A 20,119-nucleotide genomic window follows, 5' to 3' on the forward strand; every position below is an offset into this window, starting at 1 on the left:
CCTTTTAGGGAGCAGGACTTTGCCTCTCCAGGCACCACCGAAACCCCATCAGGCCACGCTCGATGAATATAACCTTTTAATTTTGACAAAAACCAAGTACAAAACCGAGGCCGTTCTCTCTTCTCCCCGTGGCAGGGATCTCTGCGGCGGTGGCGGGGGCAGGTGCGGGCGGCGCTCCCGGGTCCCTCCCGAGGGCTGCGGCCGGGGCAGGGCCGGCTGGCGGCGGGGTGCGAGGCCGGGGCTGCGGGGGCTGCCCGGGGCACGGCGCGGGGGGCACGGCCCCGGGCCGGGGGCTGCGGCGGGGCTCGTGCGGCCGCTGGCGGGGCGATGCGGCGGGCGGGCGGCTGCTCCTCAATAAATACCAATGGACGGGGGCGGCGCTGGGCCGGGGAGCGGAGACGGAGGTCCCGGCTGGGGAGGGCTGGGGGCGGCGCGGCAGAGCCTAGCTGATGATCTGCCGGGGCCGGCCGTAGCTCATGCCCGCCTGTGACGCTCCCTTGTTGCTGCCCATCTGTAGCCCGATGATGTTCTTGCCCTCCTTCAGCTGGCTCTCGGTGAACTCCCGCTTGTGCTCCTGAGCTTTCCTGCGGGCCACGGGGAGAGGCCGTGGGGCACCCGCACCCCCGGCTGCCCGGGAGCACCCCCTGATGCCCAGGAATGTCCCAGCCGCCCCTCACTCCCAAGCCGAAAGTCTGGCATCCCAGCTCCGTGTGCTCCAGGCAGAGCCAAGAGCCGGCTCTGAGCAGCCACAGGACAAGGCAGTCCCCGTGCCCAGCTCGCCACTCCCCACTTACTTCATGAACCAGTTGGGGTCCCCGTGGTAGTTGCCGTCGTTCTTGGTGACTGCCAGGCTGCCCAGGGCCATCAGCGTCCTCTGCACCGCTGCCATGTCCTTGGCTGCCCAGGGAGAGAGGGGCGTGAGGATGGGCACAGCACAGCGGGACCCCCTGGGACCCCCAACCCCGCCTGCCCCCCTCCCGCACCTTCAAACAGGTCCACGGTCTGGAAGATGTCTGTCTTGACCACTCCATAGTCCTCGGCCGCCTTCAGGAACTGGGCAATCTGTTCCATCTGCTTGAAGACCATGGTGGGTGGCGCATCGGGGATCTTGACGGGCTTGGAGCCAGAGGGGTAGAGGCTGTTCACCAGCCTGCTGAGCACCTGCCACAGAGGGGAGCTTGGGCTTGCTGCACTGCCCAGAGACCCCTGTGCTGCCCACGGAGCTCCCTGTGCTGCCCTCAGAGCTCCCCACGGCCGCCCAGCCCCGGCCCCACTTACGATGCCGTTCTTCAGCCAGACCTGGAAGCCCAGGCGGCCGCGCTCGGGGCGCCCCACGGAATCCCCGCACTGCGCCACGATCCACTCCACCAGCCGAGCCTCCAGCTCGTCGTCGTACTTCTTCTCGATCTTGGACTGCACGTCCCTGCTCATGCCATAGGCTGGCCCTACGTTTGCCATGGCTGCGGTGCTGGGAGACCTGGTGGCACGACAGGGACAGTCAGGTGTGGAGATGCTGTCTCCTGTCCAGGGACCCCGCAGACACCGTGGTGTCATCTGCCTGCCACTCTGCTGCAGTGGGGACAAGCCCTTCCGACTCTTCCCTCGCCCTTCAGCTCCATCCAGGTGTGCTTGGAGGAAAATTCACCACCATGACCTCCAAAATCTGCCCCGACAGACGGCTGGTGTCCGGGCAGAGATGCCTCATCCCCAGCTCAGACTGTGCACAGGAGCAGCCTCATCCCTGCCCCTTGCCAGTCCTTGGTTGGCATGGATGTCCCTGGTGTGACCCATGCCAGGATCCAGAGGGCAGGGTCACCACATCAAGGCTGGCTGGCTGTGGCATGGTATGGTGGCTGTGGCACAGCAGGGTGGCCATGGGATGGCCTTGGCACAGCAGGGTGGCCGTGGGATGGCCTTGGCACAGCAGGTCCAGGAGCTGGGGAGGAGCACGGGAGCAGCGGGAGCCGTGCCCGTGCCCTTGTAAGGACATGCTGCGGGCACTGATGGCAGGTAGCCGGCTGCAGGCAGGCCCCGAGGGTGCCAGGGAGGATGCCAGGGAAGATGCCAGCAGGGAGAGGCTCTGGGAGTGGCAGCTAAGCCTTTGGTGGAGTTGGCATCGCTCCCTCGTGCCCGGCTCCTTGCTTGGCAGGGAGCCTCGGGGTGCCTCCAGAGCAGTGTGGATGTCCCAGATCCACACCCAGCCTCCTGTGGGCTCCTCCTGACCATGGGGCACCCTGGCTCCCGTGGGCTGGGCTGAGAGCTGGCACAGCTCAGTGCGGGAGGAGACACTGACCCTGCTTGCTGCCAGCAATGCAGGGGTGCCCCCGAGCCCCGTGATTAATGTGGTGATACCCCACGAGCCCTACGGGCAGCCTGTGCCCACACCTCATCATGGGCACGTTCCATGATGCTACAGCTGCCCCAGCAATCCCACTCTGTGCCCTGGCCCGACCTGGCTCAGAGGGGTCACCCACGGCTCCCTCAGCCACATGGCACTGCCTGTCCCCGTGCCCGCCAGCCCCGGGCCCATCTCCCGAGCACCGGGCAGACACGGGCACTGGGGGCTGGGGCTGCCCCTCCATCGCTGCCCTGAGCCCCGCACGGCCCCTCCGCGGGCACCCGCAGCTGCGAGCCCAGCCGGGAACGCGGTCCTGAGGGGAGCAGCAGGACAGAACCCCGGCAGTGACCCCAGCCCGAGCAGGGGAGCCTGACCCTCCTCCGGGGAGCAGCATCTCCATCCTGGAGAGCCGCATCCTCATCCCGGGGAGCAGCATCCCCATCCCGGGGAGCCGCATTCACCCGGAGGAGCGGAATCCCCATCCCGGGGAGCGGAATCCGTGGCATCCGGGGAGCCGCAGATCGCAGACCCGGGAGCGGTCCCTGTCCCGGGTGCAGGGTCCCCATCCCGGGAGCAGGGTCCCCATCCCGGGGAGCCGCAGATCGCAGTCCCGGGAGCGGTCCCTGTCCCGGGTGCAGGGTCCCCATCCCGGGAGCAGCACCCCCGTACCGGGGGCTGGCGTTCCCACCCCGGGGACCCTCCCCGCCGCCCCCTCCCCCGCGGCAGGACTTACAAGCGGCGGCGGACGGAGCGAGGGCGATGCTCGGCGAGGGACCGGCGCTCTGCCCCGCGGGGACCCCGACCCTGCGCTAAAAGGCGGGCGGCGGGACGGTGATGTCAGCGGGGCGCGGAGCCCGGCCCCCCCCGAGCCCTCCCTCCCGGGGCGCCCGGCCCCGCGGCGCTCCGTGACTCCATCCCAGGCACCATATTTGGGGAAAGACTCCGAAAAACCAGCGGCGAAAGCCGCGCTGGAGCATTCCCCGCGTGCCTCCGCCCCAGCGCGGCCGGGGCCGGGGCGGAACCGGGCCGGGGGCTGATGGACTAAATCCTTTTATAGCCAGGCAGCAGCGCCGAGGGCTCCTGCTCTGACTTCATGGCTGGTTTTCCCGTGCGCTCACCGCCGGGAGCCGGTCCCCCCGCGGGGATGCTGCGGGGGCACGGGTGACACCCACGGGGTCCGCCCGGGGCTGCCGGGACCGGCGGCGAGGCCGCGGCATCCCGGGCACGGCGCCTGGGCAGCCCGCACGCAGATGCCGGGATTCCCTCTGCCCGCGGGCACCACGGGTCAGGGCACAGCGGGCACGCAGCAGCCCTGGCACCGCGCTGCCAGGATGCCCCAGCCCCTGGGCATCCCTTACCCACCCGTGGGACTGGCAGTGCCCCCGTAACACACAGGCCAGGGGAGGTATGTAGGCTGTTTTGGCAAGGAATGGTCAGGTATATCATGGATCATCAATTACAGTGGATTTGGGGCACCGCCAAGTCCTTAGAGTTTTAAGCCTTGGTGCTCGTAGTTCTCAGGCAGATACTTTAGCAGGGGTAAACATCAAGATTTAGGGCCAGGCATAGTGGGGTATCCAATCCCAGTTTGGGCCCTGGCTTTTGTGGAGTTCAATTGATCGCTGTTCGAAGATCTTTGATGTGGAGGCCTTATTGGCATCTTGGGCTTGTGACAGCTCAGTTGCTTTTTAACTTTAGCTACTTGGATAACCCCACCCTACCCACATGCCCTCTCCAGGGCAGCATTTCCCAGCCCCTGCAGCATCTCCCCCCTCCCAAAACCCCTGGCAGGCAGCAGAGGCAGGGGCAAAGTGCAGACACTTTAATGCGAGTCCCTTCCCAGCAGATCCCCGCGGGGAGCGCGGCACCTCGGTGGGGACAGACGGGACCCACTGCGGCCACCCCTCCTGGAGGAGACACGAGTGGGGCCTCTCGGGCCACTGCCACCACCGTGCTGGCCCCACGCACCCCCCATCCCACCCACTCGACTCAGGCACTGAAGAGAGACCCACACCCACGAGCTCGGGGGGCCACGGGGCTGCTGGCACGGCGCTCGCCCCAATCCTCCCCTGTGCCCACGGGCACACGGACACGGAGCAGCAGCAGCAGCACTTTTCCAGTGTCACTTGCCACAGAGGACGGATGCTCTGGTGGCCCCCCAGCCCCATTTTTGGCTGTGACGGGCCCAGGGATGGGCACAAAGTGCCTGGAGGGACCCGGCTGACGGGGAGGAGGCAAACCAGGACCCCAGGGCTGTGTGGGGAGGGGGACAGAGTGGCTGGCAAGACCTGCAGCGCAGACATCCCTCCCCAGGGGCGGGTGCCCCTCCCGGGGCTGCAGCCGGGCGTTTGGCACGGTCCCAGGGCAGCGGGTGGCTGCAGGCTCCTAAAAGACGTAGATCTTGTCCCGCTGGACACAATCCAGGTCATCGTCCAGCGTCAGCAGCACCTGTGGGGCAGGGCAGTGAGGGGAGCGGGGCGCTGGGGACCTGGGGACAGCGGCTGCCGTGCCAATGGAACCAGCACCTACCAGGAAGGAGCCGAACATGGCGATGGAGGAGAGGAAATGCCAGATGTCGTGGTCGTCAAAGAAGTCGAGCAGGATGCAGTCACGGTTGTGCTCCCGGGATTCAGCTGGTGTTTTCTGCCGGGCACAGGGCCAGCGTCACTGTGCCTGCCCACGGCCACCCTGCCCGCCCCGCTGCCCGTGCCACCCTCCTGCTCACCTGCCAGGTGCTGAGCCCCTGGAAGAAGAAGAAGAGGGCGAAGCCCCAGACCACGGAGGTGCTGATGATGCAGAGCAGGGGGATGAGCTTGATGCGCTCGCCACTGCGGAGCTGCGGGAGAGGCCGGGGTCACCGTGTGGACAGGGGCTGGCAGCGGTGCCCACCCCTGCCCTGCCCAGCCCGTGGGGGCCAAAGGCTCAACTCCCACCTTCATGATAATGTAGAAGGCGAAGTAGAGGAGGAGGTTGCAGATGCCGATGGCCAGCAGGTAGGAAGCAAAATCATTGGGGCGGACAATGAGGCCGTAGGCAGCGCTGGGGAGGCAGGGACAGGCACTGGGGTCAGCCTGGGGGTGCCCCTGCCATGCCCACTGTCCCCAAAGCATGTCTGCAGCCCCCAGGAGATCAGGCAGCACGTGGGGACTCTGGGGTGCCACAGCTGCAGGGGGACCTGTCATGCTGGGCTCACAGCTGCCATGAGCTGCCAGTCCCCAGCCCAGCTCCATGGAAGGACAGCAGAGCCACAGGAGAGGGGTGGGGGCAGCAGGGATGGGGAGAAGCAGGGTGGGATCTGCCACGTGCCCAGCTCTGCACTCACAGCGACCAGTTGATGATGTTCCCCATGACCAGGAGCACCATTCGGTCCTGCAGAAGAGGAGGGGGCTGTGAGGGGCAGCAGGCAGCAGCTCTGGGGGGGCTGCCAGGGAGGGTCTCTGCAGAGCCTGGGGCCCCGTGCCAGCACTCACCACGTACATGGGCCCGCTGCACTGCCGCACGCAGTCCGTGTACAGCACGTGCAGGATCCTGCGCAGGATGCCCGAGTCTGTGGGGACAGGGGACGTGACACAGGGGGGCCACCACACTGTCCCCTCCCACCTCGCTCGCGGTGCCCCCCTCACCCAGCTTCCAGCGCCCCATGTAGTACAGCTGGGTGCTCAGCAGCAGCGTGGCCACGATGTGGATGACGGAGAAGACGATCCAGAAGGCCGTGTTCCCCTTCCCAAAGACCTGCAGGGCGAGCAGGGAGCTGGCAGTGAGCCCTGGGGACAGCCAACCCCCTCCCTCAGTGCCCACCACACTCACCACGCCCACCACAGAGAAGAAGATGACGAGGGCCAGGCAGGCGTAGGCGCTGTAGGCGCTGGCGTTGATGTCCGGGTGACGCTTCTGGTAGAGCTTCAGCATGCAGAGCCCCGCGATCATGTACATGAAGGAGGTGTCTGGGGGGGCACAGCGGTGAGAGGGGCCTGGGTGGCCCCGCTGTGGGGGGGGAGGGACCGGGGGAGCACTCACCAAACTGGAAGTTGGTGTAGTTGGGGCAGACGTGGTAGCAGGCGCTGAGCAGCCCCTCCATCATGAGGGCGGTGCCCATGGCATAGAAGAGCCCAAAGTGCTTGGGGATGCCACACTCCTGCGGGGCAGAGGAGGGGCAGGGAGGGAAGCGGGGGGTCCCGGGAGGCTGAGCCCCCCCAGGCGGCCCGAGCCCCCCCAGCAGCCCCGTCCCTCACCAGGGCGTGGGCGTCGTTGCGCAGCAGCGCGCGGTTGTAGTTGATCTCGCGCTGCAGGATGATCAGCAGGAAGAGCAGACCCAGCAGCACGTAGCCCAGGTTGCTGAGGATGTTGTTGAAGGCGCTGCGAGGAGCCGGTCCCAGCGTGGGCGCTGTGATCCCCGTCCCTCCCCGGGGTCCCGCTGCAGCCCAGCCCAGGGCACAGGGGACCCCCAGCCACCCTCCACCATCCCCTCAGCACACCTGAGGTTCCCCAGCGGGTGGGCACACAAGAAGTTGTAGTAGCAGATGTCCTGGTTGCCAGTGACATTCACCACCTGTGGGCACGGGCAGGGTGAGGGACACAGGGGGCTCCCAGGGACGTCCCCATCATGCTCAGAGCACGGTTTGGGACTGCAGCCCCAGAACTCCCAGTGAGGAGCCCCTCCCCGCTGCCCCGGGCACACTCACCGTCTGGTAGGTGATGACAAGCTGGATGACGGGCAGGGCGTAGAAGACAGCGATGGTGGCGATGTTCCTGGGAGAGGGTGGGGCTGTCAGGGGGTCCCTGCTGTGCACCCCAGCCTGGGACACTGCTGAGTGCCCCCCTCCCCACGGGTCCCACTCACCAGAAATAAATCTGGTACTTCTTCCGCAGCACCCGCTTGTCCTTGCGCGCCAGGTCGGCCACGCACAGGTATTGCTGGAAGGAGAGGAGGGTCAGGGGCCTGCCTGGCCAGCGGGGACACGCTGGGGCTGGGGGGAACATGCACCTTGGTGCGGATGACGTTCTTGTCATAGTCGATGTCGGCCAGCGTGTCGTAGTCATCCTCCTCCACGGAGCTGAGCGAGTCCAGGCGCGGTCGGCTGGCCACGTTCTCCAGGGACCGCTCCCCTGCGGGCCGGGGCCATCAGCAGGGTCCCAGGGCCACCAGCAGAGCCCCAGGGCCATCAGCAGGGTCCCAGGGCCACCAGCAGGGCCCCAGGACCATCAGCAGGGCCCAGGGCCACCAGCAGAGCCCCAGGGCCATCAGCAGGGTCCCAGGGCCACCAGCAGGGCCCCAGGGCCAGCCCGCCTTGGTGCCCACCCCCAGAACCCCAATCAGCCCCAATTAACCACTGGGCTGTCTCCCTGCCAACTCACACTGGGGACAGGTTTCAGCTCCATACAGCCCTGCCCTGGGGACAGGTGTGGCAGTGCCCACACAGGCAAGCATTGCCCTGTGTCTGTTCCCCGGGGCTCTGCCACGCTGGGAAACACTGAGGGCCAGGGGACAATGTCCTGCTCTGCAGCCCCTCGGGTGCTGCCCTTGCTCTGAGGGAGGGGAGCGGGGGTTCTGTGCCCTGGGCACAGCCTGGGGCTGGGCAGATTTCGCCCTGATTGGCCCGACCCTGACCGGTACCAGCATCTACCCATGGGAATGCTCAGTGGCCTCGCCGGGCCGGAGGGCGTGCGCCGCTTGAACTGCTCCTGCCCTTCAAAGGAAAGCCAGAGTTACTGAAGCAGAGCTCCCCGAGGTGTGCCACAGATGGAAACCCCGCTGGGGGCTGCACGGAGGGGCCAGCAGCCCCAGGACCCTTCCCAGAGATGGAGGGGACAGACCCAGGATGGGCACGAGGCTCCGCGCGGCTGCGGGCACACCACTCACCCACGTAACTGTAGGAGACTTCTGCTGAGCCCAGGCTGTCCGTGATGCCCTCGGTGCTGCTGGAGGAGCCGTTCCCTGCGAGGACAAGGACAAAGGACAGGCAGAGGCTGGGCACAGCCCACGGGCAGGGCTGAGGGACAGGGGACAGAGTGTGGCACTCACCGAAGGAGCCGTAACCGTAGCTGTCGTAGGGGCCGTGGTTCAGGAAGGAGTCGGGGATGCTGCGGGAGTGGCCTGCGGGACAGGAGGGTCCCTGTCACCCTCTGTGGCACCCCTGACCCAGGGCTGCAAGGCCATTGGGCACACAGCAGCTCCCACCACCCCTGCCCTGGCACGGAGCGAGCTCAGAGCCAAGGACAGAGCTGGCACCTACCCAGGAGTGACGCTGGGAGTCCCCGGAAAGCCACGAGAAGAAAGAGATAGACCTGGTGAGATGCACAGCCCCAGCACAGCCCTGCCAGCCCCACAGCAGGGACCTCCCTGTCCCCCTGACACTGGGATCTACCCCCAGGGACTCAGGGGGATACTCCTGCAGAGGCAGAGGCTTTGCCACAGGCTCAAGAGGGCAGAACAACGAGGAACTCCCCAGGCAGAGCCCTCCATGCTGCTGGCTGCTGCCTCCAGCTCTCACCTGTGTCCAGGCTGGGCGAATCCATGGCTGCCAGGAGCCCCTTCCTCTTGTGCTGCCTGCTAAGGGAAGTGTCTGTCAGCTGTGACACTGCTGGGCCAGGGGACACGGCCCCGGGTCCCCAGCAGGACTATGCCCATGGGCTCAGCACCCAGAGGGGCAGCGACAGCCAGCACTCACCGGCAGCTCTCCCAGCAGGCGATGAGCAGCGTGAGGATGTAGAAGGAGAGGAAGATGCCGAGGCAGAAGAGCACACTGCGCACGTAGGCCTCGGCTGTGCAGAGGAGGACAGGCCCTCAGCGGGGCTGGCACCTCGGGGGCCCTGCCACGGGTCCCCACAGAGCACCCCCAGCCCCCCAGCCCCTCCCAGACTCACAGGTGATGGCAGGTGACACCATCACCTCCAGCATCTTCTGCCGGTTGTGCTGATCCACGGGCTCATCTGGAAGAAGGCAGGGACAGGGCTCAGCTCCCTGCCCTGTCCCCAGCTTGTCCCCACACACAGCCCACGGTGGCAGCCCCACTGCAAACCTGGAGAGGAGTTCATGGAGAGGGGGTAGTAGGGCAGAGCCCCCCCGCACGCCTCGTCCTCCGTCTTCACCACCACCACCACGTAGAAGCTATGGCTGGGGAAATCCTTCTTCTGCAGCAAGAGATGGGGGTCAGCAGAGCCCAGCAGGGCATCTCCCATGCCAGAGATTATCCCTGGGACATCCTCTGTGGGCTCTGGCAGCAGCAGGCAGGGCCTGGGCACAGCCCAGCCCCGTGGCACAGCCCCGTGCCCACCTGCACCGTGATGGCCGCCTTCTTGGTCATGGTCTGGTACATCCCGATGAAGGCCACGTTGTTGTCCAGGTCGTAGACGGGGCACTGTGGGGGCAGAGGAGCTGTCAGCCCCTCTGGGCACCACGGCTCAGCCAGAGAGGAGAGCCAGTGCCCAGACCTACCAGGATGTCCTGGATGGAGATGACGGAGCAGGGGAAGGCCATGGCTGAGGTCACCTTCACGATCACCGAGTCCACATCCTCGGGGAACTCGTACTTGAAGTACTGTGGGGACAAAGGGCCCGTTGGTGCCACGGTGGCCACGCTCCCCTCTGGGTGCAGACCCCCTGTGCTACGCCATGCTGGCTGCCTCACCTGCGGCTGGGCGGCCGTGGCATTGAAGCTGAACCTTTCATTGGTCCTGCAGAGAGCACGGGAGAGGTGATGGGTGGTGAGGGGTCCACAGCCCCAGCAGCCCCCACAGGCAGCAGGCAGGGAAGGGGACAGGGACACAGGGCTCCCCTCACCGCAGCACAAAGTTCTCCACGCGGGTGACCCGCAGCTGGTAGGAGGTGTTGAGGGAAAGAGTGGAGACATCCACGTAAAAGTGCTGGGTCTCCACCTCGGCCTTGGTCTGCGGCTGGCAGAGCGTGCGGCTCACCTCCTGGTACGCGTATTTCCGCTGGTACCTGGGCAGGGAGAGCCCAGGTGTGTGCCCAGGTGTGTACCCCTCCCAGGGACCCTGCGTGGGACATCCCAGCCTGGGGAACTCCTGCATGGGGCATCCCAGCTTGGGGAACTCCTGAATGGGACATCCCAGCCTGGCAAATCCTGAATGGGGCATCCCAGCCTGGGGAACTCCTAAGTGGGGCATCCCAGCCTGGGGAAGTCCTTCACGGGGAAGGAGGAGTCCCTGCCCGCACCCTGGTACTCACAGGCCCCGGAGGATGAGCGGCACCTGGAAGGAGACCACCGCCTCCTTCTGCCTCACCACGAAGAGGACGGGCTGGTCCTTCTGGTCCGAGAGGACGTTGACGGACACCCGCACGCCCTCGGTCTGCAGGGACAGGGGCAGCCGAGGCGTTGGCCGGGCGGGTCGGGCCGCGGCGGCTCGGAGCGAGGGCTGGACTTTGCTCGGCCGCCGTGGCAGGGCCGCCGTGCCCGGCGCACCCCGCAGCCGGCCCGGGCACGCTCAGCCCGCGGGGGACGCGACCACCCCGGCTCACCCTGTTCCTGCGGACGCTGTGGTTGAAGGCGTAGATGTTGAGCAGGTTGGCGTGCACCCAGTCGCTGTAGGTGGTGTTGAACTGCGCTTCCTTCTCGTGCACCTCGCGGTCCCCGTGGGGCAGGGGCTGGGGCCGGACGGGCGGCGGGGGCAGCAGCGCCCCGGCCAGCAGCGCCCAGGCCAGCACGGCCGCCGCGGCGCCCGACATCCCGCCAGCATCCCCGGCCAAGGTCCGCGGGGCGGGACGGCACGGACGGCACGGAAGGGACGGGTCGGGACGGGACAGGGCGGACGGACGGACGGACGGACAGACGGGGCGCTCAGCCGGGGCGCGCCCGGGCGCGCTGCGCCATGGCCGGGCCGGAGCGGTGCCGGGCGCGGTGCGGGGCTGTGCCGGGGCGCGGAGCCGCTCCGGGGCCGCTCTCGGTGCCGGTCCCCTCTCCCCTTCCCGTTCCGCACCGCGGTAAACACGGACCGGCGGTGACGTCAGCCCCGGCGCACGCCGAGCGCCCGGCCGGGGAAGTGACGCGGCGGGCGGGGCGGGGGGACCGGCCCGAGCTTTGGGGACCGGCCCGAGCTGGGGGGACCGGCCCGAACCGGGGGAACGGCCCGAGCATGGGGGGACCGGCCCGAACCCCGGCGACCGGCCTGAACCAGGGGAACCGACCCGAACCGGGGGGACCGGCCTGAGCTCGAGGGACCGGCCCGAAACGGGGGAACTGGCCCGAGCCCGGGGGAACGACCCGAGTTAGGGGGACCGGGCCGAACCCGGGGGACCGGCCTGAACCAGGGGAACCGACCCGAGCCCGGGGGAACGGCCCGGCTGGGAACCCCCGCCCCGGAGCACCGAGCTCCGTGCGCGACCCCGCGGGAGAATCCCGGCTCCATAGGGAACCACACAGGGGATGCCCTGTCCTACAGGCCAGCCCCCGTCCCATATAAAACCCCATAAGGGAGCCCTGCTCCATATGGGACCACACAGGGGCAGCCCTGCTGTATAGGGGAGCCCCATGGCCATACAGGACCCCGGCTCCAAAGGGGAGCCCTTGCTCCATTTGGGATCCTGTGGAACCCCACAGAAAAAGCCCTGGTGTGTAGGGCACATCCTGCCCCATATAGAATGCTATAGGGCAGCCTTGTCCTGTATAGCCCCTGCTCCATAGGAGACCCCATATGGAGCCCCTGCCCCAAAAGGGAAGCCCCGGTGCCATGCAGCACCCCAAACAGCCACCCAAACCCCTTGCCTGCCTCTCTGTCCCTAAAGTCCATAAGGACATGGAAGAATCCTGTCAGGAAAGGGCTGGGTCTGCCCCATCCCTTTCTCCTGCTGCTCTCTGGATTCCTACCAGGGTTCCTGCAGCCTCTCTCGTTTGTTGCACCCTTCACCACCTGAGACAGAATAATGCAAAGTAGCTTGGGAGTTTTCCCATGCTTGAGGGAAGCGGGAGTCATGCCACACTGCATTTTTGGTGAATCTCCCAAAACACCCCCCAATTCCAGCTGTTGCTGAGCCTCCTGCTTCCAGCCTCTCTCCAACAGCTCTGTGACTTTTCCATCACATTTTATTTGCCTGCAGCTGGGGGTTTTGATTTAAAATCCCCCTCCGAAGGGGCTCAGCCCTGTGTCACCTCACCCAGAGCCACTTCCTGGGCTGGCTCTGACATCCAGGACCGCTGCTCTGCTCCAGGGGACAAACGCCACGAGACAAGGCTCTGCTGCTATTGTGCACTTTATTTCTCTGGGCCCTCCTGTCCCTGAGGATCCCACAGCTCGGACAGTCTGCCCATGGTTTCCAGGTGCAGGTGGTGGCGCTGGCGGCAGATGGGACAACCTCAGGGACAGACATGCGGGAAGAGAAGCAGAATTCCAGCCGACTCCTCGGCCCTGGTGGAACTCGAGTCGCCTCTTGCAGGATGGCTGTGAGCGGGACTGCGTGGGGATGTGCATTCCCTGTCTGCTCCAGGGCCGTTTGAGATCAATCTCTCGGGAATCCAACACAGGCCGATGTCCTGTCGAGGGCCAAAATAAACCAGTCCCCTTCACCTGCAGCACCGTGCTCGCAGGTGTGGGTGCAGCACCCAGATCTGCACGGGGAAAGGAGGAAAAACAGACAAAAACAGCCCCAAAACCAGCAGGAATTAAACGAGGAGCAAGGATCTGGCTGAGCACAACTCCCAGAGGGAGCTTTGGCAGCGCCTGCCCGGCCCCGTGGAGAGCTCCAGGAGTGACCAGGAGAGGGCAGGAGACGGCTGGGCACACACACACACACACACACACGCACGCACACACACACAGGCTGCGACACGGTGGGTGAAACATTGACATTTATATTGAAATATGCACTAACAGTGACTTCTACCAGCTGATGCATTTTTGCCAAAGCAGAATCACAAAGGTTGTGTCCCGGGGAAGGCTGGGGGCAGCGGGTGGGCAGCGAGGGGAGGTATGGGGGCCTCCCTGCTCCTGCCTCACCCACCCCAGCACCTCACAAGACTCTGTCATTTCACATCTTTTGTTTGTTTTCCTCTCTGCTGCATAAACACAAAACTGGACACGCTCACTCAGAGGAGGCCGCAACTCCAGCCCAGCGCCGTCCCGAGGGACATCCAGCGCTGGAACTGAATTTTTCTCACGGGAGGCACTCGGATTTCAGCACGGGGTGAGCAGAGGCAGGGCCCCTCTTGCCCACCACACCTCTCAGGTGAGCAGGGCAGTTTCCTGCCAGGCAGCAACAAGCAGAGCCGAGAGCACTGAACCAGCACGGAGCATGGCACCTCAGCAAGCCAAGCCTAAGCAGAGCCAGCAGAGCCTCCCTGGTGAGGCCACAGCCTGCCAAATTGCCCGGGCCACTCGGCACCCTGCCCACGGGGCTGGCTCACAGCGAGCACAGGGTGCTGAGCAGGCAGAGCTTTACTGCAGAGTACATTCCTGGTTAGCATCTCTTCAGCCAAACGCAGCAGCAGCAGCAGGGAGGGAAGGGAGCAGGGATGCAGAGATTAAACTAGCCCACGGCCTTGTCTCACAAGCCTGGAGATGGAAAGCTCTCAGGGAGCAAGAAGGGTTTTATCCCAGCTCCCTGAGGGGGCTGGGGATGGGATAAACCCTTCCCCAGAACTCTCCACTGCACTGTACTTTTAACCTTTGATTTTCCACTTGCCCTTCCCCAGTATTTCCAGCCAAAGCTTATGGGAAGCACGAGCAGTGCTCTCTCAAAGCCTGCCCTGCAAGGCCGTGGGGCTCCAGGGAGCAGCACCCTGGTCTGGATCATGGGGGTAGGATGTGATCCCTCCTCTCCCGTGGCACTCTGCAGCTCCCTGTGTCTGATCCTGGCCAGGGGAATGCTTCACCTTTCCTTCATCTGTGTGTAGATCACATATACTGGAAACAAAACACACACTATGCATGCAATCCAGGCAGGAATCCTGCTATGACCAAACCTACAGGAGGAGGGGGATGAGGTGGGACGTTAGGGAATTCCTCAACGCTAGGTCAGAGTTACACACCAGCCCTTGGCCACAGCAAAGGGCAGACAGACTATGTACACTACTATGGGCTTCAGCAAAGCCACCTGACACCTGAACCCTCCCTTGGAGCACGGAGTGAAGCTCTCTGTTCCTCCCACGATTACCTGCCTGGCATCCCACGGGAAGCACAAATCCAGCGTGGCACCACTGAGCTCCAGCTCCAGCAGGTAAGGCAGGGAGGAACAGATTTGGTTTAAAATAGGTTATTTGCAAGTTATAATTCATCTAGGGCTCTGCCTCTCAGGTCCAATCCGCTTCTTTCTGGAAGAGAAGCTCTCAGTTTGAAATGAAAAGTTGTTTTGCTACAACCAGCCCTCTGAACTACATATCAAACCAAAACCCCACTGAGCCACAGCCCTTTAGGAGGGCATCTGCCCCTCTGGCTCCCTTGCTCAAGGTGAGGAGCAGTGTCTGGAGCAGGAGAAGCTACACCTTAACTCCACTTTTACTCTAAGAGGCCGTAGTTGCTCAAATAAAATGTTTATACAAGTAAACCAGTAGTGATAAGGAAATATACACCTTGGGATCTGTAAAGCTTCAGAGTGATTTAGGCCTTGCAGCCAGGGGCTCTTCATGTGGGTTTGCTTTAGAAAAAAAAAGGATGTAACAGTCATACTTAATAAAAAAATAGAAAAAAACTGCAAAGAGCCCGGGCACCTCAGAGGGATGTCTGTCAGTTCCAGAGGAGTGAGGAAGTGACTGCCAATTACTGGATCATTAAAATCCTACACTGAGCAACTGCTAAAAGCCAGCAACATCACAGGCAGCAGGAGCAGGGGCCAGCAGCAGCACCCAAGTGGGAGCATTCCCAGGAGGGCTGCGTGGGAGGAAGGGAAGGTGCCCCTGCTAGCAGGACTGGGGAAACGAGCACAAGACAAGCACTGGGGAGTGCTACACGAGTTCAGGTAACTGTTTGCTTCTTTGAATTTCTGAATTCCAGTTTCAAGCTGCTTCAGAAAGGAGTGAGAAAGCAACACGTGTGATTTAACCCCCCCTAGTAAAACAAACAAACAACAAACAAACAAAAAAAAAAACCCCAAACAAAAAAAAACCCAAACCGCCTAAAAGGTGGAACCGAGTTTGGAAAAATGCATCTGTTCTGGCTTTTGCAAGTGGAATGTGATTCTTGTTCCCAGGCCAATACACAGAGCACAGAGCTGCAGCCAGGAACGGTGAGCCAGGAGCGGGCTGTCGGACAGGCTACAGGGGGTCTAGGACAACCACGGGGCAACAAGACATGAGAGGGGCACAGACTCTGTGCACAGAGGGGCACAGACAGTCCTGTTCTCGTTTCAAATGAGGAATGGTTTAAAAGTAAAACTCTTCTTCAGCTAATTTCCTCCTGCAATAAAACCAACCCAGCCGGCCCTCATATGTACAAGACCAGTTAAACACGAGCCTTCCCCCTCAAAACACTAGGTACGGACATCCGGTAACATTCTACAATGGAAAGTGCTTTAAGAAAGAAGGATTCTGTAGTGCCAGTGACAGAACTGATCTGATGGGCTGGATGATGCTCTCCACGCTGACAGCAGCGACTCAGGCCAGGGCAGCTCGTTTCTCCTCGGGGGTCTCCTCCAGCAGCTGCATGATCAGTTCGTGGAGGGGCTTGCAGACCTTGGCGTAGCCCCCGCCCGTCAGGTGCAGGAAGTCGAACATGTCGTGGTAGGAGATGGTGCCATCCGAGTGCACGAAGCCCACGTCCACGTCCAGCAGCTGCACGTTGGGCAGTTTGGGCAGAGAGGCTTTCAGCAGATGGTTCACCTTGGCGTTCTTCTGCCGCAGCGGGTTTGGCTTCTCTCCACGAGGTAGCAGGCCCTGGCACGAGAGGAGGCAGAGAAGAGCTTTGATGCTCTGATGGCATCAGGAGCCCTGCTTGCCCTTCCAATTCGGGCTGCCTGTCAAGGTTTAGGATGTCTGTGACAAGAGGAAATCATCCCTTCAATCGGAATTTGTCCATTCAGGCCTAATGTGAAATGCAAGTGAAGGAGCCAAATGAGCTCCAAGCACTAACTGGCAGGGAAACTGCTTTCTTTTATTTTTTAAATGTACCAGCTTGTGCTCTTTCCATACACTTTCAGCTCCTCAGCAAGACAGGCAGCAGGTTCCTTAGGACAAGGAAGCCAACTAGGATTCCCAATGCCAGCTGGGACTTGGGCACCTATTTTCCCCTCACAGGGGAAACATTAACATTAATAAATGGGACAGTTACTGGGAATGAGCTCTGGAATGGCCAAAGGAGGGCTCCTGCAATGCCAAGCCAGCGAGGGGAGGCACACAGCAGAGGGCAGATCAGGTGAGTGCCCTCCCAGCACCACCCAGTGACTCCCAGTAAGGCAGAGCACAGCCCAGGGAGCAGGGACGTACCAGCACAATCACTTTGGCCTGTGGCTGCTGGGCGTTTATCAGGCGCACGATGGCCTCGATTCCCCCTGCCACTTCTTCTGCTGTGTTTTCGTGGTTGTTTGTTCCAACCCAAACAACAATGACCTGCAAGGAGAGAAAGATGTTTGCAGCTTTTCCAGAGCCAAGTGGTAACAGGGGTGATGACCCTGAAATCCCTGCATAAACATCATCTGTGGACAGAGGGCTGCAGGGAGAGTCAGGCTCAAGAGCTCAGCCCTGGGGCTGGCACTGCCCACTGCCCTCAGGGAAGGCACAGGTGATCTTCACTGCACACCTGGACACCCTCACTAGCTCTGCAGCTCATACCTTGGGTTTAATGTTCTCCAGTTCACCGTTCTTCAGTCTCCATAGAACATGGCCCGTGGTGTCTCCTCCAATCCCAAAGTTCAGTGCATGGAGCGGTGAGAAGAGCTCTCGCCAGATCTGCAAGCAGAAACCAACGTGCTGCTTCAGAGCAGCATCCTGCCTGTGAGGCAGAGACACCACACGGGCTCCTCAAGGTCACTGAGGGCAGCCACGAGCCCTGCTCTGAAAATTCTCTCCACAAAGGGCACCTGGACAAGAACCAGGTTTTATGTGGAGTCAGAAGAGATGGAGCTGCTGAGGTTCAAGCTCTCAGACCTGGCACAAAGGAAGGAAAGATCTCTGGAGCAGTGATTTGCTGCACTCATCAGAGCCCCAGAGCACAGATCTATTGCAGATCACAGTGTCCCTGAGCACAGGGCCTTTGAAGAAGGAGTCTATGACCTGATTAAATCCTTCTCATCCCCAGGTAACAAATCTAGAACAAAGGGAAGTAGCTCTTGCAGAACAAAGCTGCTCAGCTGCCACCACGGCAGAAGAGAACTCTTCTTTCCCTCAATAATTTTAGGGAGGAACCAGTGGAACAATGCCCCTGGCACCCTGAATTCTACAGGCTAAGTGTGTGCTGGCCATGCCAGGTACAGCCCCAGGGAACTCCATGGCCCTCAGGAGGCTGGGATCTGAGAGCTGAGGGGCTGTGCACGTGTGCCAAAATGCAGGCAGCCGGTCCTGGCCTCAGAGAGGGAGGCAAAAGCAGCCAGGTAAAGCAGTGTCCAGGCCCTGGGGAGTTCAGGAAGCAGGGCAGGAGGGCCTCAGGAGACAGCAGTGAAAATGGGAACAGTCATCAGTGTTACACATGATCAGCCACTGGGCTAGAGAGGGATGCTCCAATTGCTCCAACCCTCCCTCCCTCCCTCCCTCCCTTTGTCCCTCCCTCCATCCCTACCTCGTACTGCTGTAGCAACTGCACCATGGAGTCCCCCACGAAGAGCACGTCGGGCTCCTTGTCCTTGCAGTCCAGGACAAACCGATTGTGCTGCCAAAGAGAGCGACAAGGTGAGCTCCAGGTGACACTGCCCCAGGGCATCCACCCCTGCTGCAGCACAGGGACAGCTGCCCTGCCAGCTCCCCCCTGCCATGGCCTCCAGCAGCCCTGCTGGCATTAACCCCTGAGCTGCTGGACACTGCTCCCAGCTCCACAACCCCATTGGATGGAACTTGGCGTGGTTTAGTTCATGGCCATTGCTCCTTGTCCTGTCACTGAGCATCACCGAGCTCAGTCAGGCCCCATCTTCTGGAGATTTTGTGGGGATTGATGGGATCCCCTGACAGTCTTCTCAGGAGTAACCCAGCTCAGCTCCTGCAGTCACTCCTCATCAGAAAGATGCTCCAAGGACACACAGCTGTGACAGCTGCCAGTTCCAGGCTGTTGTGATCTCGGGGTCCCCAGTGTGGCCTGGCCCAACACCCCCCAGTAAGGAGGATCCCCCTGCCAGCCTTACCTGCGACATCCACCTGTCATCCCCCTGAATGTCCTCGGCGGCGTGTGGGACTGCTGCCGGGTTGGAGTCCCCCATGCCCATCCTGTTCCTGTGGGAAGAACAGCTCACAGCCACTGCTCCAGCAGCTCCCACAGCAGCAGGGCTGCCAAAGGGCTGCAGGAATCCGCCGCACACAACTCCTGCCTGCTCCTGCCGCTGTGCCTGCTGGCAGCTGGCTGGGAACAGCAGCACGGATGCTGCTCCATGCCAGAGCGACTCTGCAGCACACATGCCCCTGGAGCCAGGCCCCGATGGATGCCCCAGCACAGAGAACAAAGCCCAGCTCAAGGATGCTCTGCAGCCCCACACCTGAGCCACGAGGCTTTAACAGCTCAACAACCACGGCTGAGACTCCCAGGATAAGTCCCTATTAACGCCCAGGGATCCAGCTTACAGCTGCTGAGCTGCACAGTCCAGGTGGATAATCTGGCTCTGGGAGCAGAGCAGTGTGGTGGGATTGATCCCATTGATCCCAGAATCCCAAACCATTACAGATCGGGAGGGGTCTCTGGAGATCATCCAGTCCAGCCCCCTGCCAAGGTGGGGCCACCTGGAGCAGGTGACACAGGAATGCATCCAGGTGGATTGGAATGTCCAGAGAGGGAGATCCCCATGTCCCTGGGCATGTGGGATGCCATCCCCCCAGGGATTCCAGTGCTCTGCCACCCCCCCAGGGAAAGAAGTTCCTCCCCACGTTGAGGAGGAATTTGTATTTTAGTTTATGGCCCCTGCTCCCTGTCCTGCTGCTGGGCATCACTAACGAGAGAGCCATCCTGCGGCGCTCCCTGGGGATATCTGTGCGGATCGATGGGATTCCTTTCTCCAAGCTGACCAGGCCCAGCTCCCCATCATCTCCCCATCACAGAGATGCTCCAGCCCTTCATCATCCTCGCACATCCCGGAGGATGTACAGCGGGACGAGCAGCGGGACGATGCCTCCCGCGGCCGCCGCTCGCAGCCCCCCGCGCCGGGCCGAGCCGGGCCGGGCCGGGCCGGGCCGGGCTGGGCCGGGCCGGGCTGAGCAGGGCGGGTTCCCCCCGCAGCCCCCTCCCCTTCCGCCTCCCGCTGTCCCGCTCCCCGGCGGTGCTGGCGGACCGGCGCCGCCCCGCCCCGCGGTGCGCCCGCACTCACGGCGGCTGCGGCTCCTTCCCCCGCGACTCCATGGCGGGCGCGTCCCCTCCGCTCGGCCCCGCGCCTGCGCCGCTTCCGCTTCCGCTTCCCCGCGCGCGCCCCGGCCGCCGCTTCCGCCCCGCGCCCGCGGAACTCCCGCCCTCCCCCCGTGACGTCACTGCGGCGCTCCCGTGACGTCACGCTGCGCCGAGGCGAAGCGCCATCCAGCTGGGGGGTGATGGGTTCACTCCCTGGTGGAGTGATGGCACGAGGAATCCTTTTCCTGTTTATCGTGGGTTTCACCCTAAAACCACGGCACCTCCCGCCCCTTGCCGTGATGTCATTTAATGCCCCTGACGGAGTGATGTCACAAGAACAAGTTTCCGATTACCGTGGGTTCTGCCCCAAAACAGAACCAGC

The 20,119-nt window shown here is 63.0% G+C and overlaps 3 protein-coding genes across 7 annotated transcripts; all 3 read right to left on the reverse strand.

Moving 5' to 3' along the window:
- Positions 1 to 59: 59 nt before the first annotated feature.
- TAGLN (transgelin) lies at positions 60 to 3,132 on the reverse strand. The gene is made up of 5 exons (XM_059488349.1): positions 3,072 to 3,132; positions 1,279 to 1,477; positions 984 to 1,161; positions 795 to 897; positions 60 to 584 (listed from the first exon to the last, which is right to left on the reverse strand). The coding sequence occupies exons 2-5, from the start codon at positions 1,456 to 1,458 to the stop codon at positions 443 to 445; spliced, it is 603 nt and encodes a 200-aa protein (XP_059344332.1). The 5' UTR covers positions 1,459 to 1,477; positions 3,072 to 3,132; the 3' UTR covers positions 60 to 442.
- Positions 3,133 to 4,145: 1,013 nt separating this feature from the next.
- Positions 4,146 to 11,279, reverse strand: SIDT2 (SID1 transmembrane family member 2). Of its 5 annotated transcripts, XM_059488222.1 has the most exons (28): positions 10,817 to 11,279; positions 10,526 to 10,647; positions 10,118 to 10,279; positions 9,966 to 10,011; positions 9,774 to 9,875; positions 9,613 to 9,696; positions 9,358 to 9,469; positions 9,203 to 9,268; positions 9,007 to 9,100; positions 8,830 to 8,885; positions 8,572 to 8,583; positions 8,361 to 8,432; positions 8,199 to 8,273; positions 7,963 to 8,025; positions 7,323 to 7,444; positions 7,179 to 7,252; positions 7,021 to 7,087; positions 6,814 to 6,887; positions 6,571 to 6,694; positions 6,356 to 6,473; positions 6,146 to 6,282; positions 5,962 to 6,070; positions 5,809 to 5,885; positions 5,661 to 5,707; positions 5,272 to 5,377; positions 5,064 to 5,174; positions 4,868 to 4,981; positions 4,146 to 4,786 (listed from the first exon to the last, which is right to left on the reverse strand). In XM_059488222.1, exons 1-28 carry the CDS (start codon positions 11,021 to 11,023, stop codon positions 4,724 to 4,726), a joined length of 2,616 nt encoding a protein of 871 aa, XP_059344205.1. In that variant the 5' UTR covers positions 11,024 to 11,279; the 3' UTR covers positions 4,146 to 4,723. The 5 variants fall into 5 exon arrangements, with proteins under 5 accessions (XP_059344205.1, XP_059344206.1, XP_059344207.1 ...); XM_059488223.1 differs by lacking the exon at positions 8,572 to 8,583; XM_059488224.1 differs by lacking the exon at positions 7,963 to 8,025 and having other exon boundaries at positions 8,830 to 8,888.
- A 1,249-nt stretch (positions 11,280 to 12,528) lies between these two features.
- On the reverse strand, positions 12,529 to 19,796 carry PAFAH1B2 (platelet activating factor acetylhydrolase 1b catalytic subunit 2). The gene is made up of 6 exons (XM_059488202.1): positions 19,721 to 19,796; positions 18,551 to 18,638; positions 17,995 to 18,084; positions 17,052 to 17,168; positions 16,707 to 16,829; positions 12,529 to 16,157 (listed from the first exon to the last, which is right to left on the reverse strand). The coding sequence occupies exons 1-6, from the start codon at positions 19,750 to 19,752 to the stop codon at positions 15,879 to 15,881; spliced, it is 729 nt and encodes a 242-aa protein (XP_059344185.1). The 5' UTR covers positions 19,753 to 19,796; the 3' UTR covers positions 12,529 to 15,878.
- Positions 19,797 to 20,119: the final 323 nt, after the last annotated feature.

This window comes from Ammospiza nelsoni, chromosome 24 (genome assembly GCF_027579445.1).
Source record: "Ammospiza nelsoni isolate bAmmNel1 chromosome 24, bAmmNel1.pri, whole genome shotgun sequence".
Taxonomy (NCBI): Eukaryota; Metazoa; Chordata; class Aves; order Passeriformes; family Passerellidae; genus Ammospiza; species Ammospiza nelsoni.

Bases quoted from the DNA above. Each gene is read 5' to 3' on its own strand.
- TAGLN (XM_059488349.1), bottom strand. From the start codon at position 1,458: ATGGCAAACGTAGGGCCAGCCTATGGCATGAGCAGGGACGTGCAGTCC. The intron at 1,162-1,278 runs GTAAGTGGGGCC...CCTCTGTGGCAG, and splicing joins TCTGGCTGAAGAACGGCATC to GTGCTCAGCAGGCTGGTGAA. The intron at 585-794 runs GTAAGTGGGGAG...CGTGGCCCGCAG, and splicing joins GACCCCAACTGGTTCATGAA to GAAAGCTCAGGAGCACAAGC.
- SIDT2 (XM_059488222.1), bottom strand. From the start codon at position 11,023: ATGTCGGGCGCCGCGGCGGCCGTGCTGGCCTGGGCGCTGCTGGCCGGG. The intron at 9,697-9,773 runs GTAGGTCTGGGC...CTGCCCCCACAG, and splicing joins TCTCCATCCAGGACATCCTG to TGCCCCGTCTACGACCTGGA. The intron at 5,175-5,271 runs GTGGGAGTTGAG...CCTCTCCCGCAG, and splicing joins CCTTCTACATTATCATGAAG to CTCCGCAGTGGCGAGCGCAT.
- PAFAH1B2 (XM_059488202.1), bottom strand. From the start codon at position 19,752: ATGGAGTCGCGGGGGAAGGAGCCGCAGCCGCC. The intron at 18,639-19,720 runs GTGAGTGCGGGC...TTCTTCCCACAG, and splicing joins GGGAAGGAGCCGCAGCCGCC to GAACAGGATGGGCATGGGGG. The intron at 16,830-17,051 runs GTATGAGCTGCA...CTCTCCTTGCAG, and splicing joins TGGAGAACATTAAACCCAAG to GTCATTGTTGTTTGGGTTGG.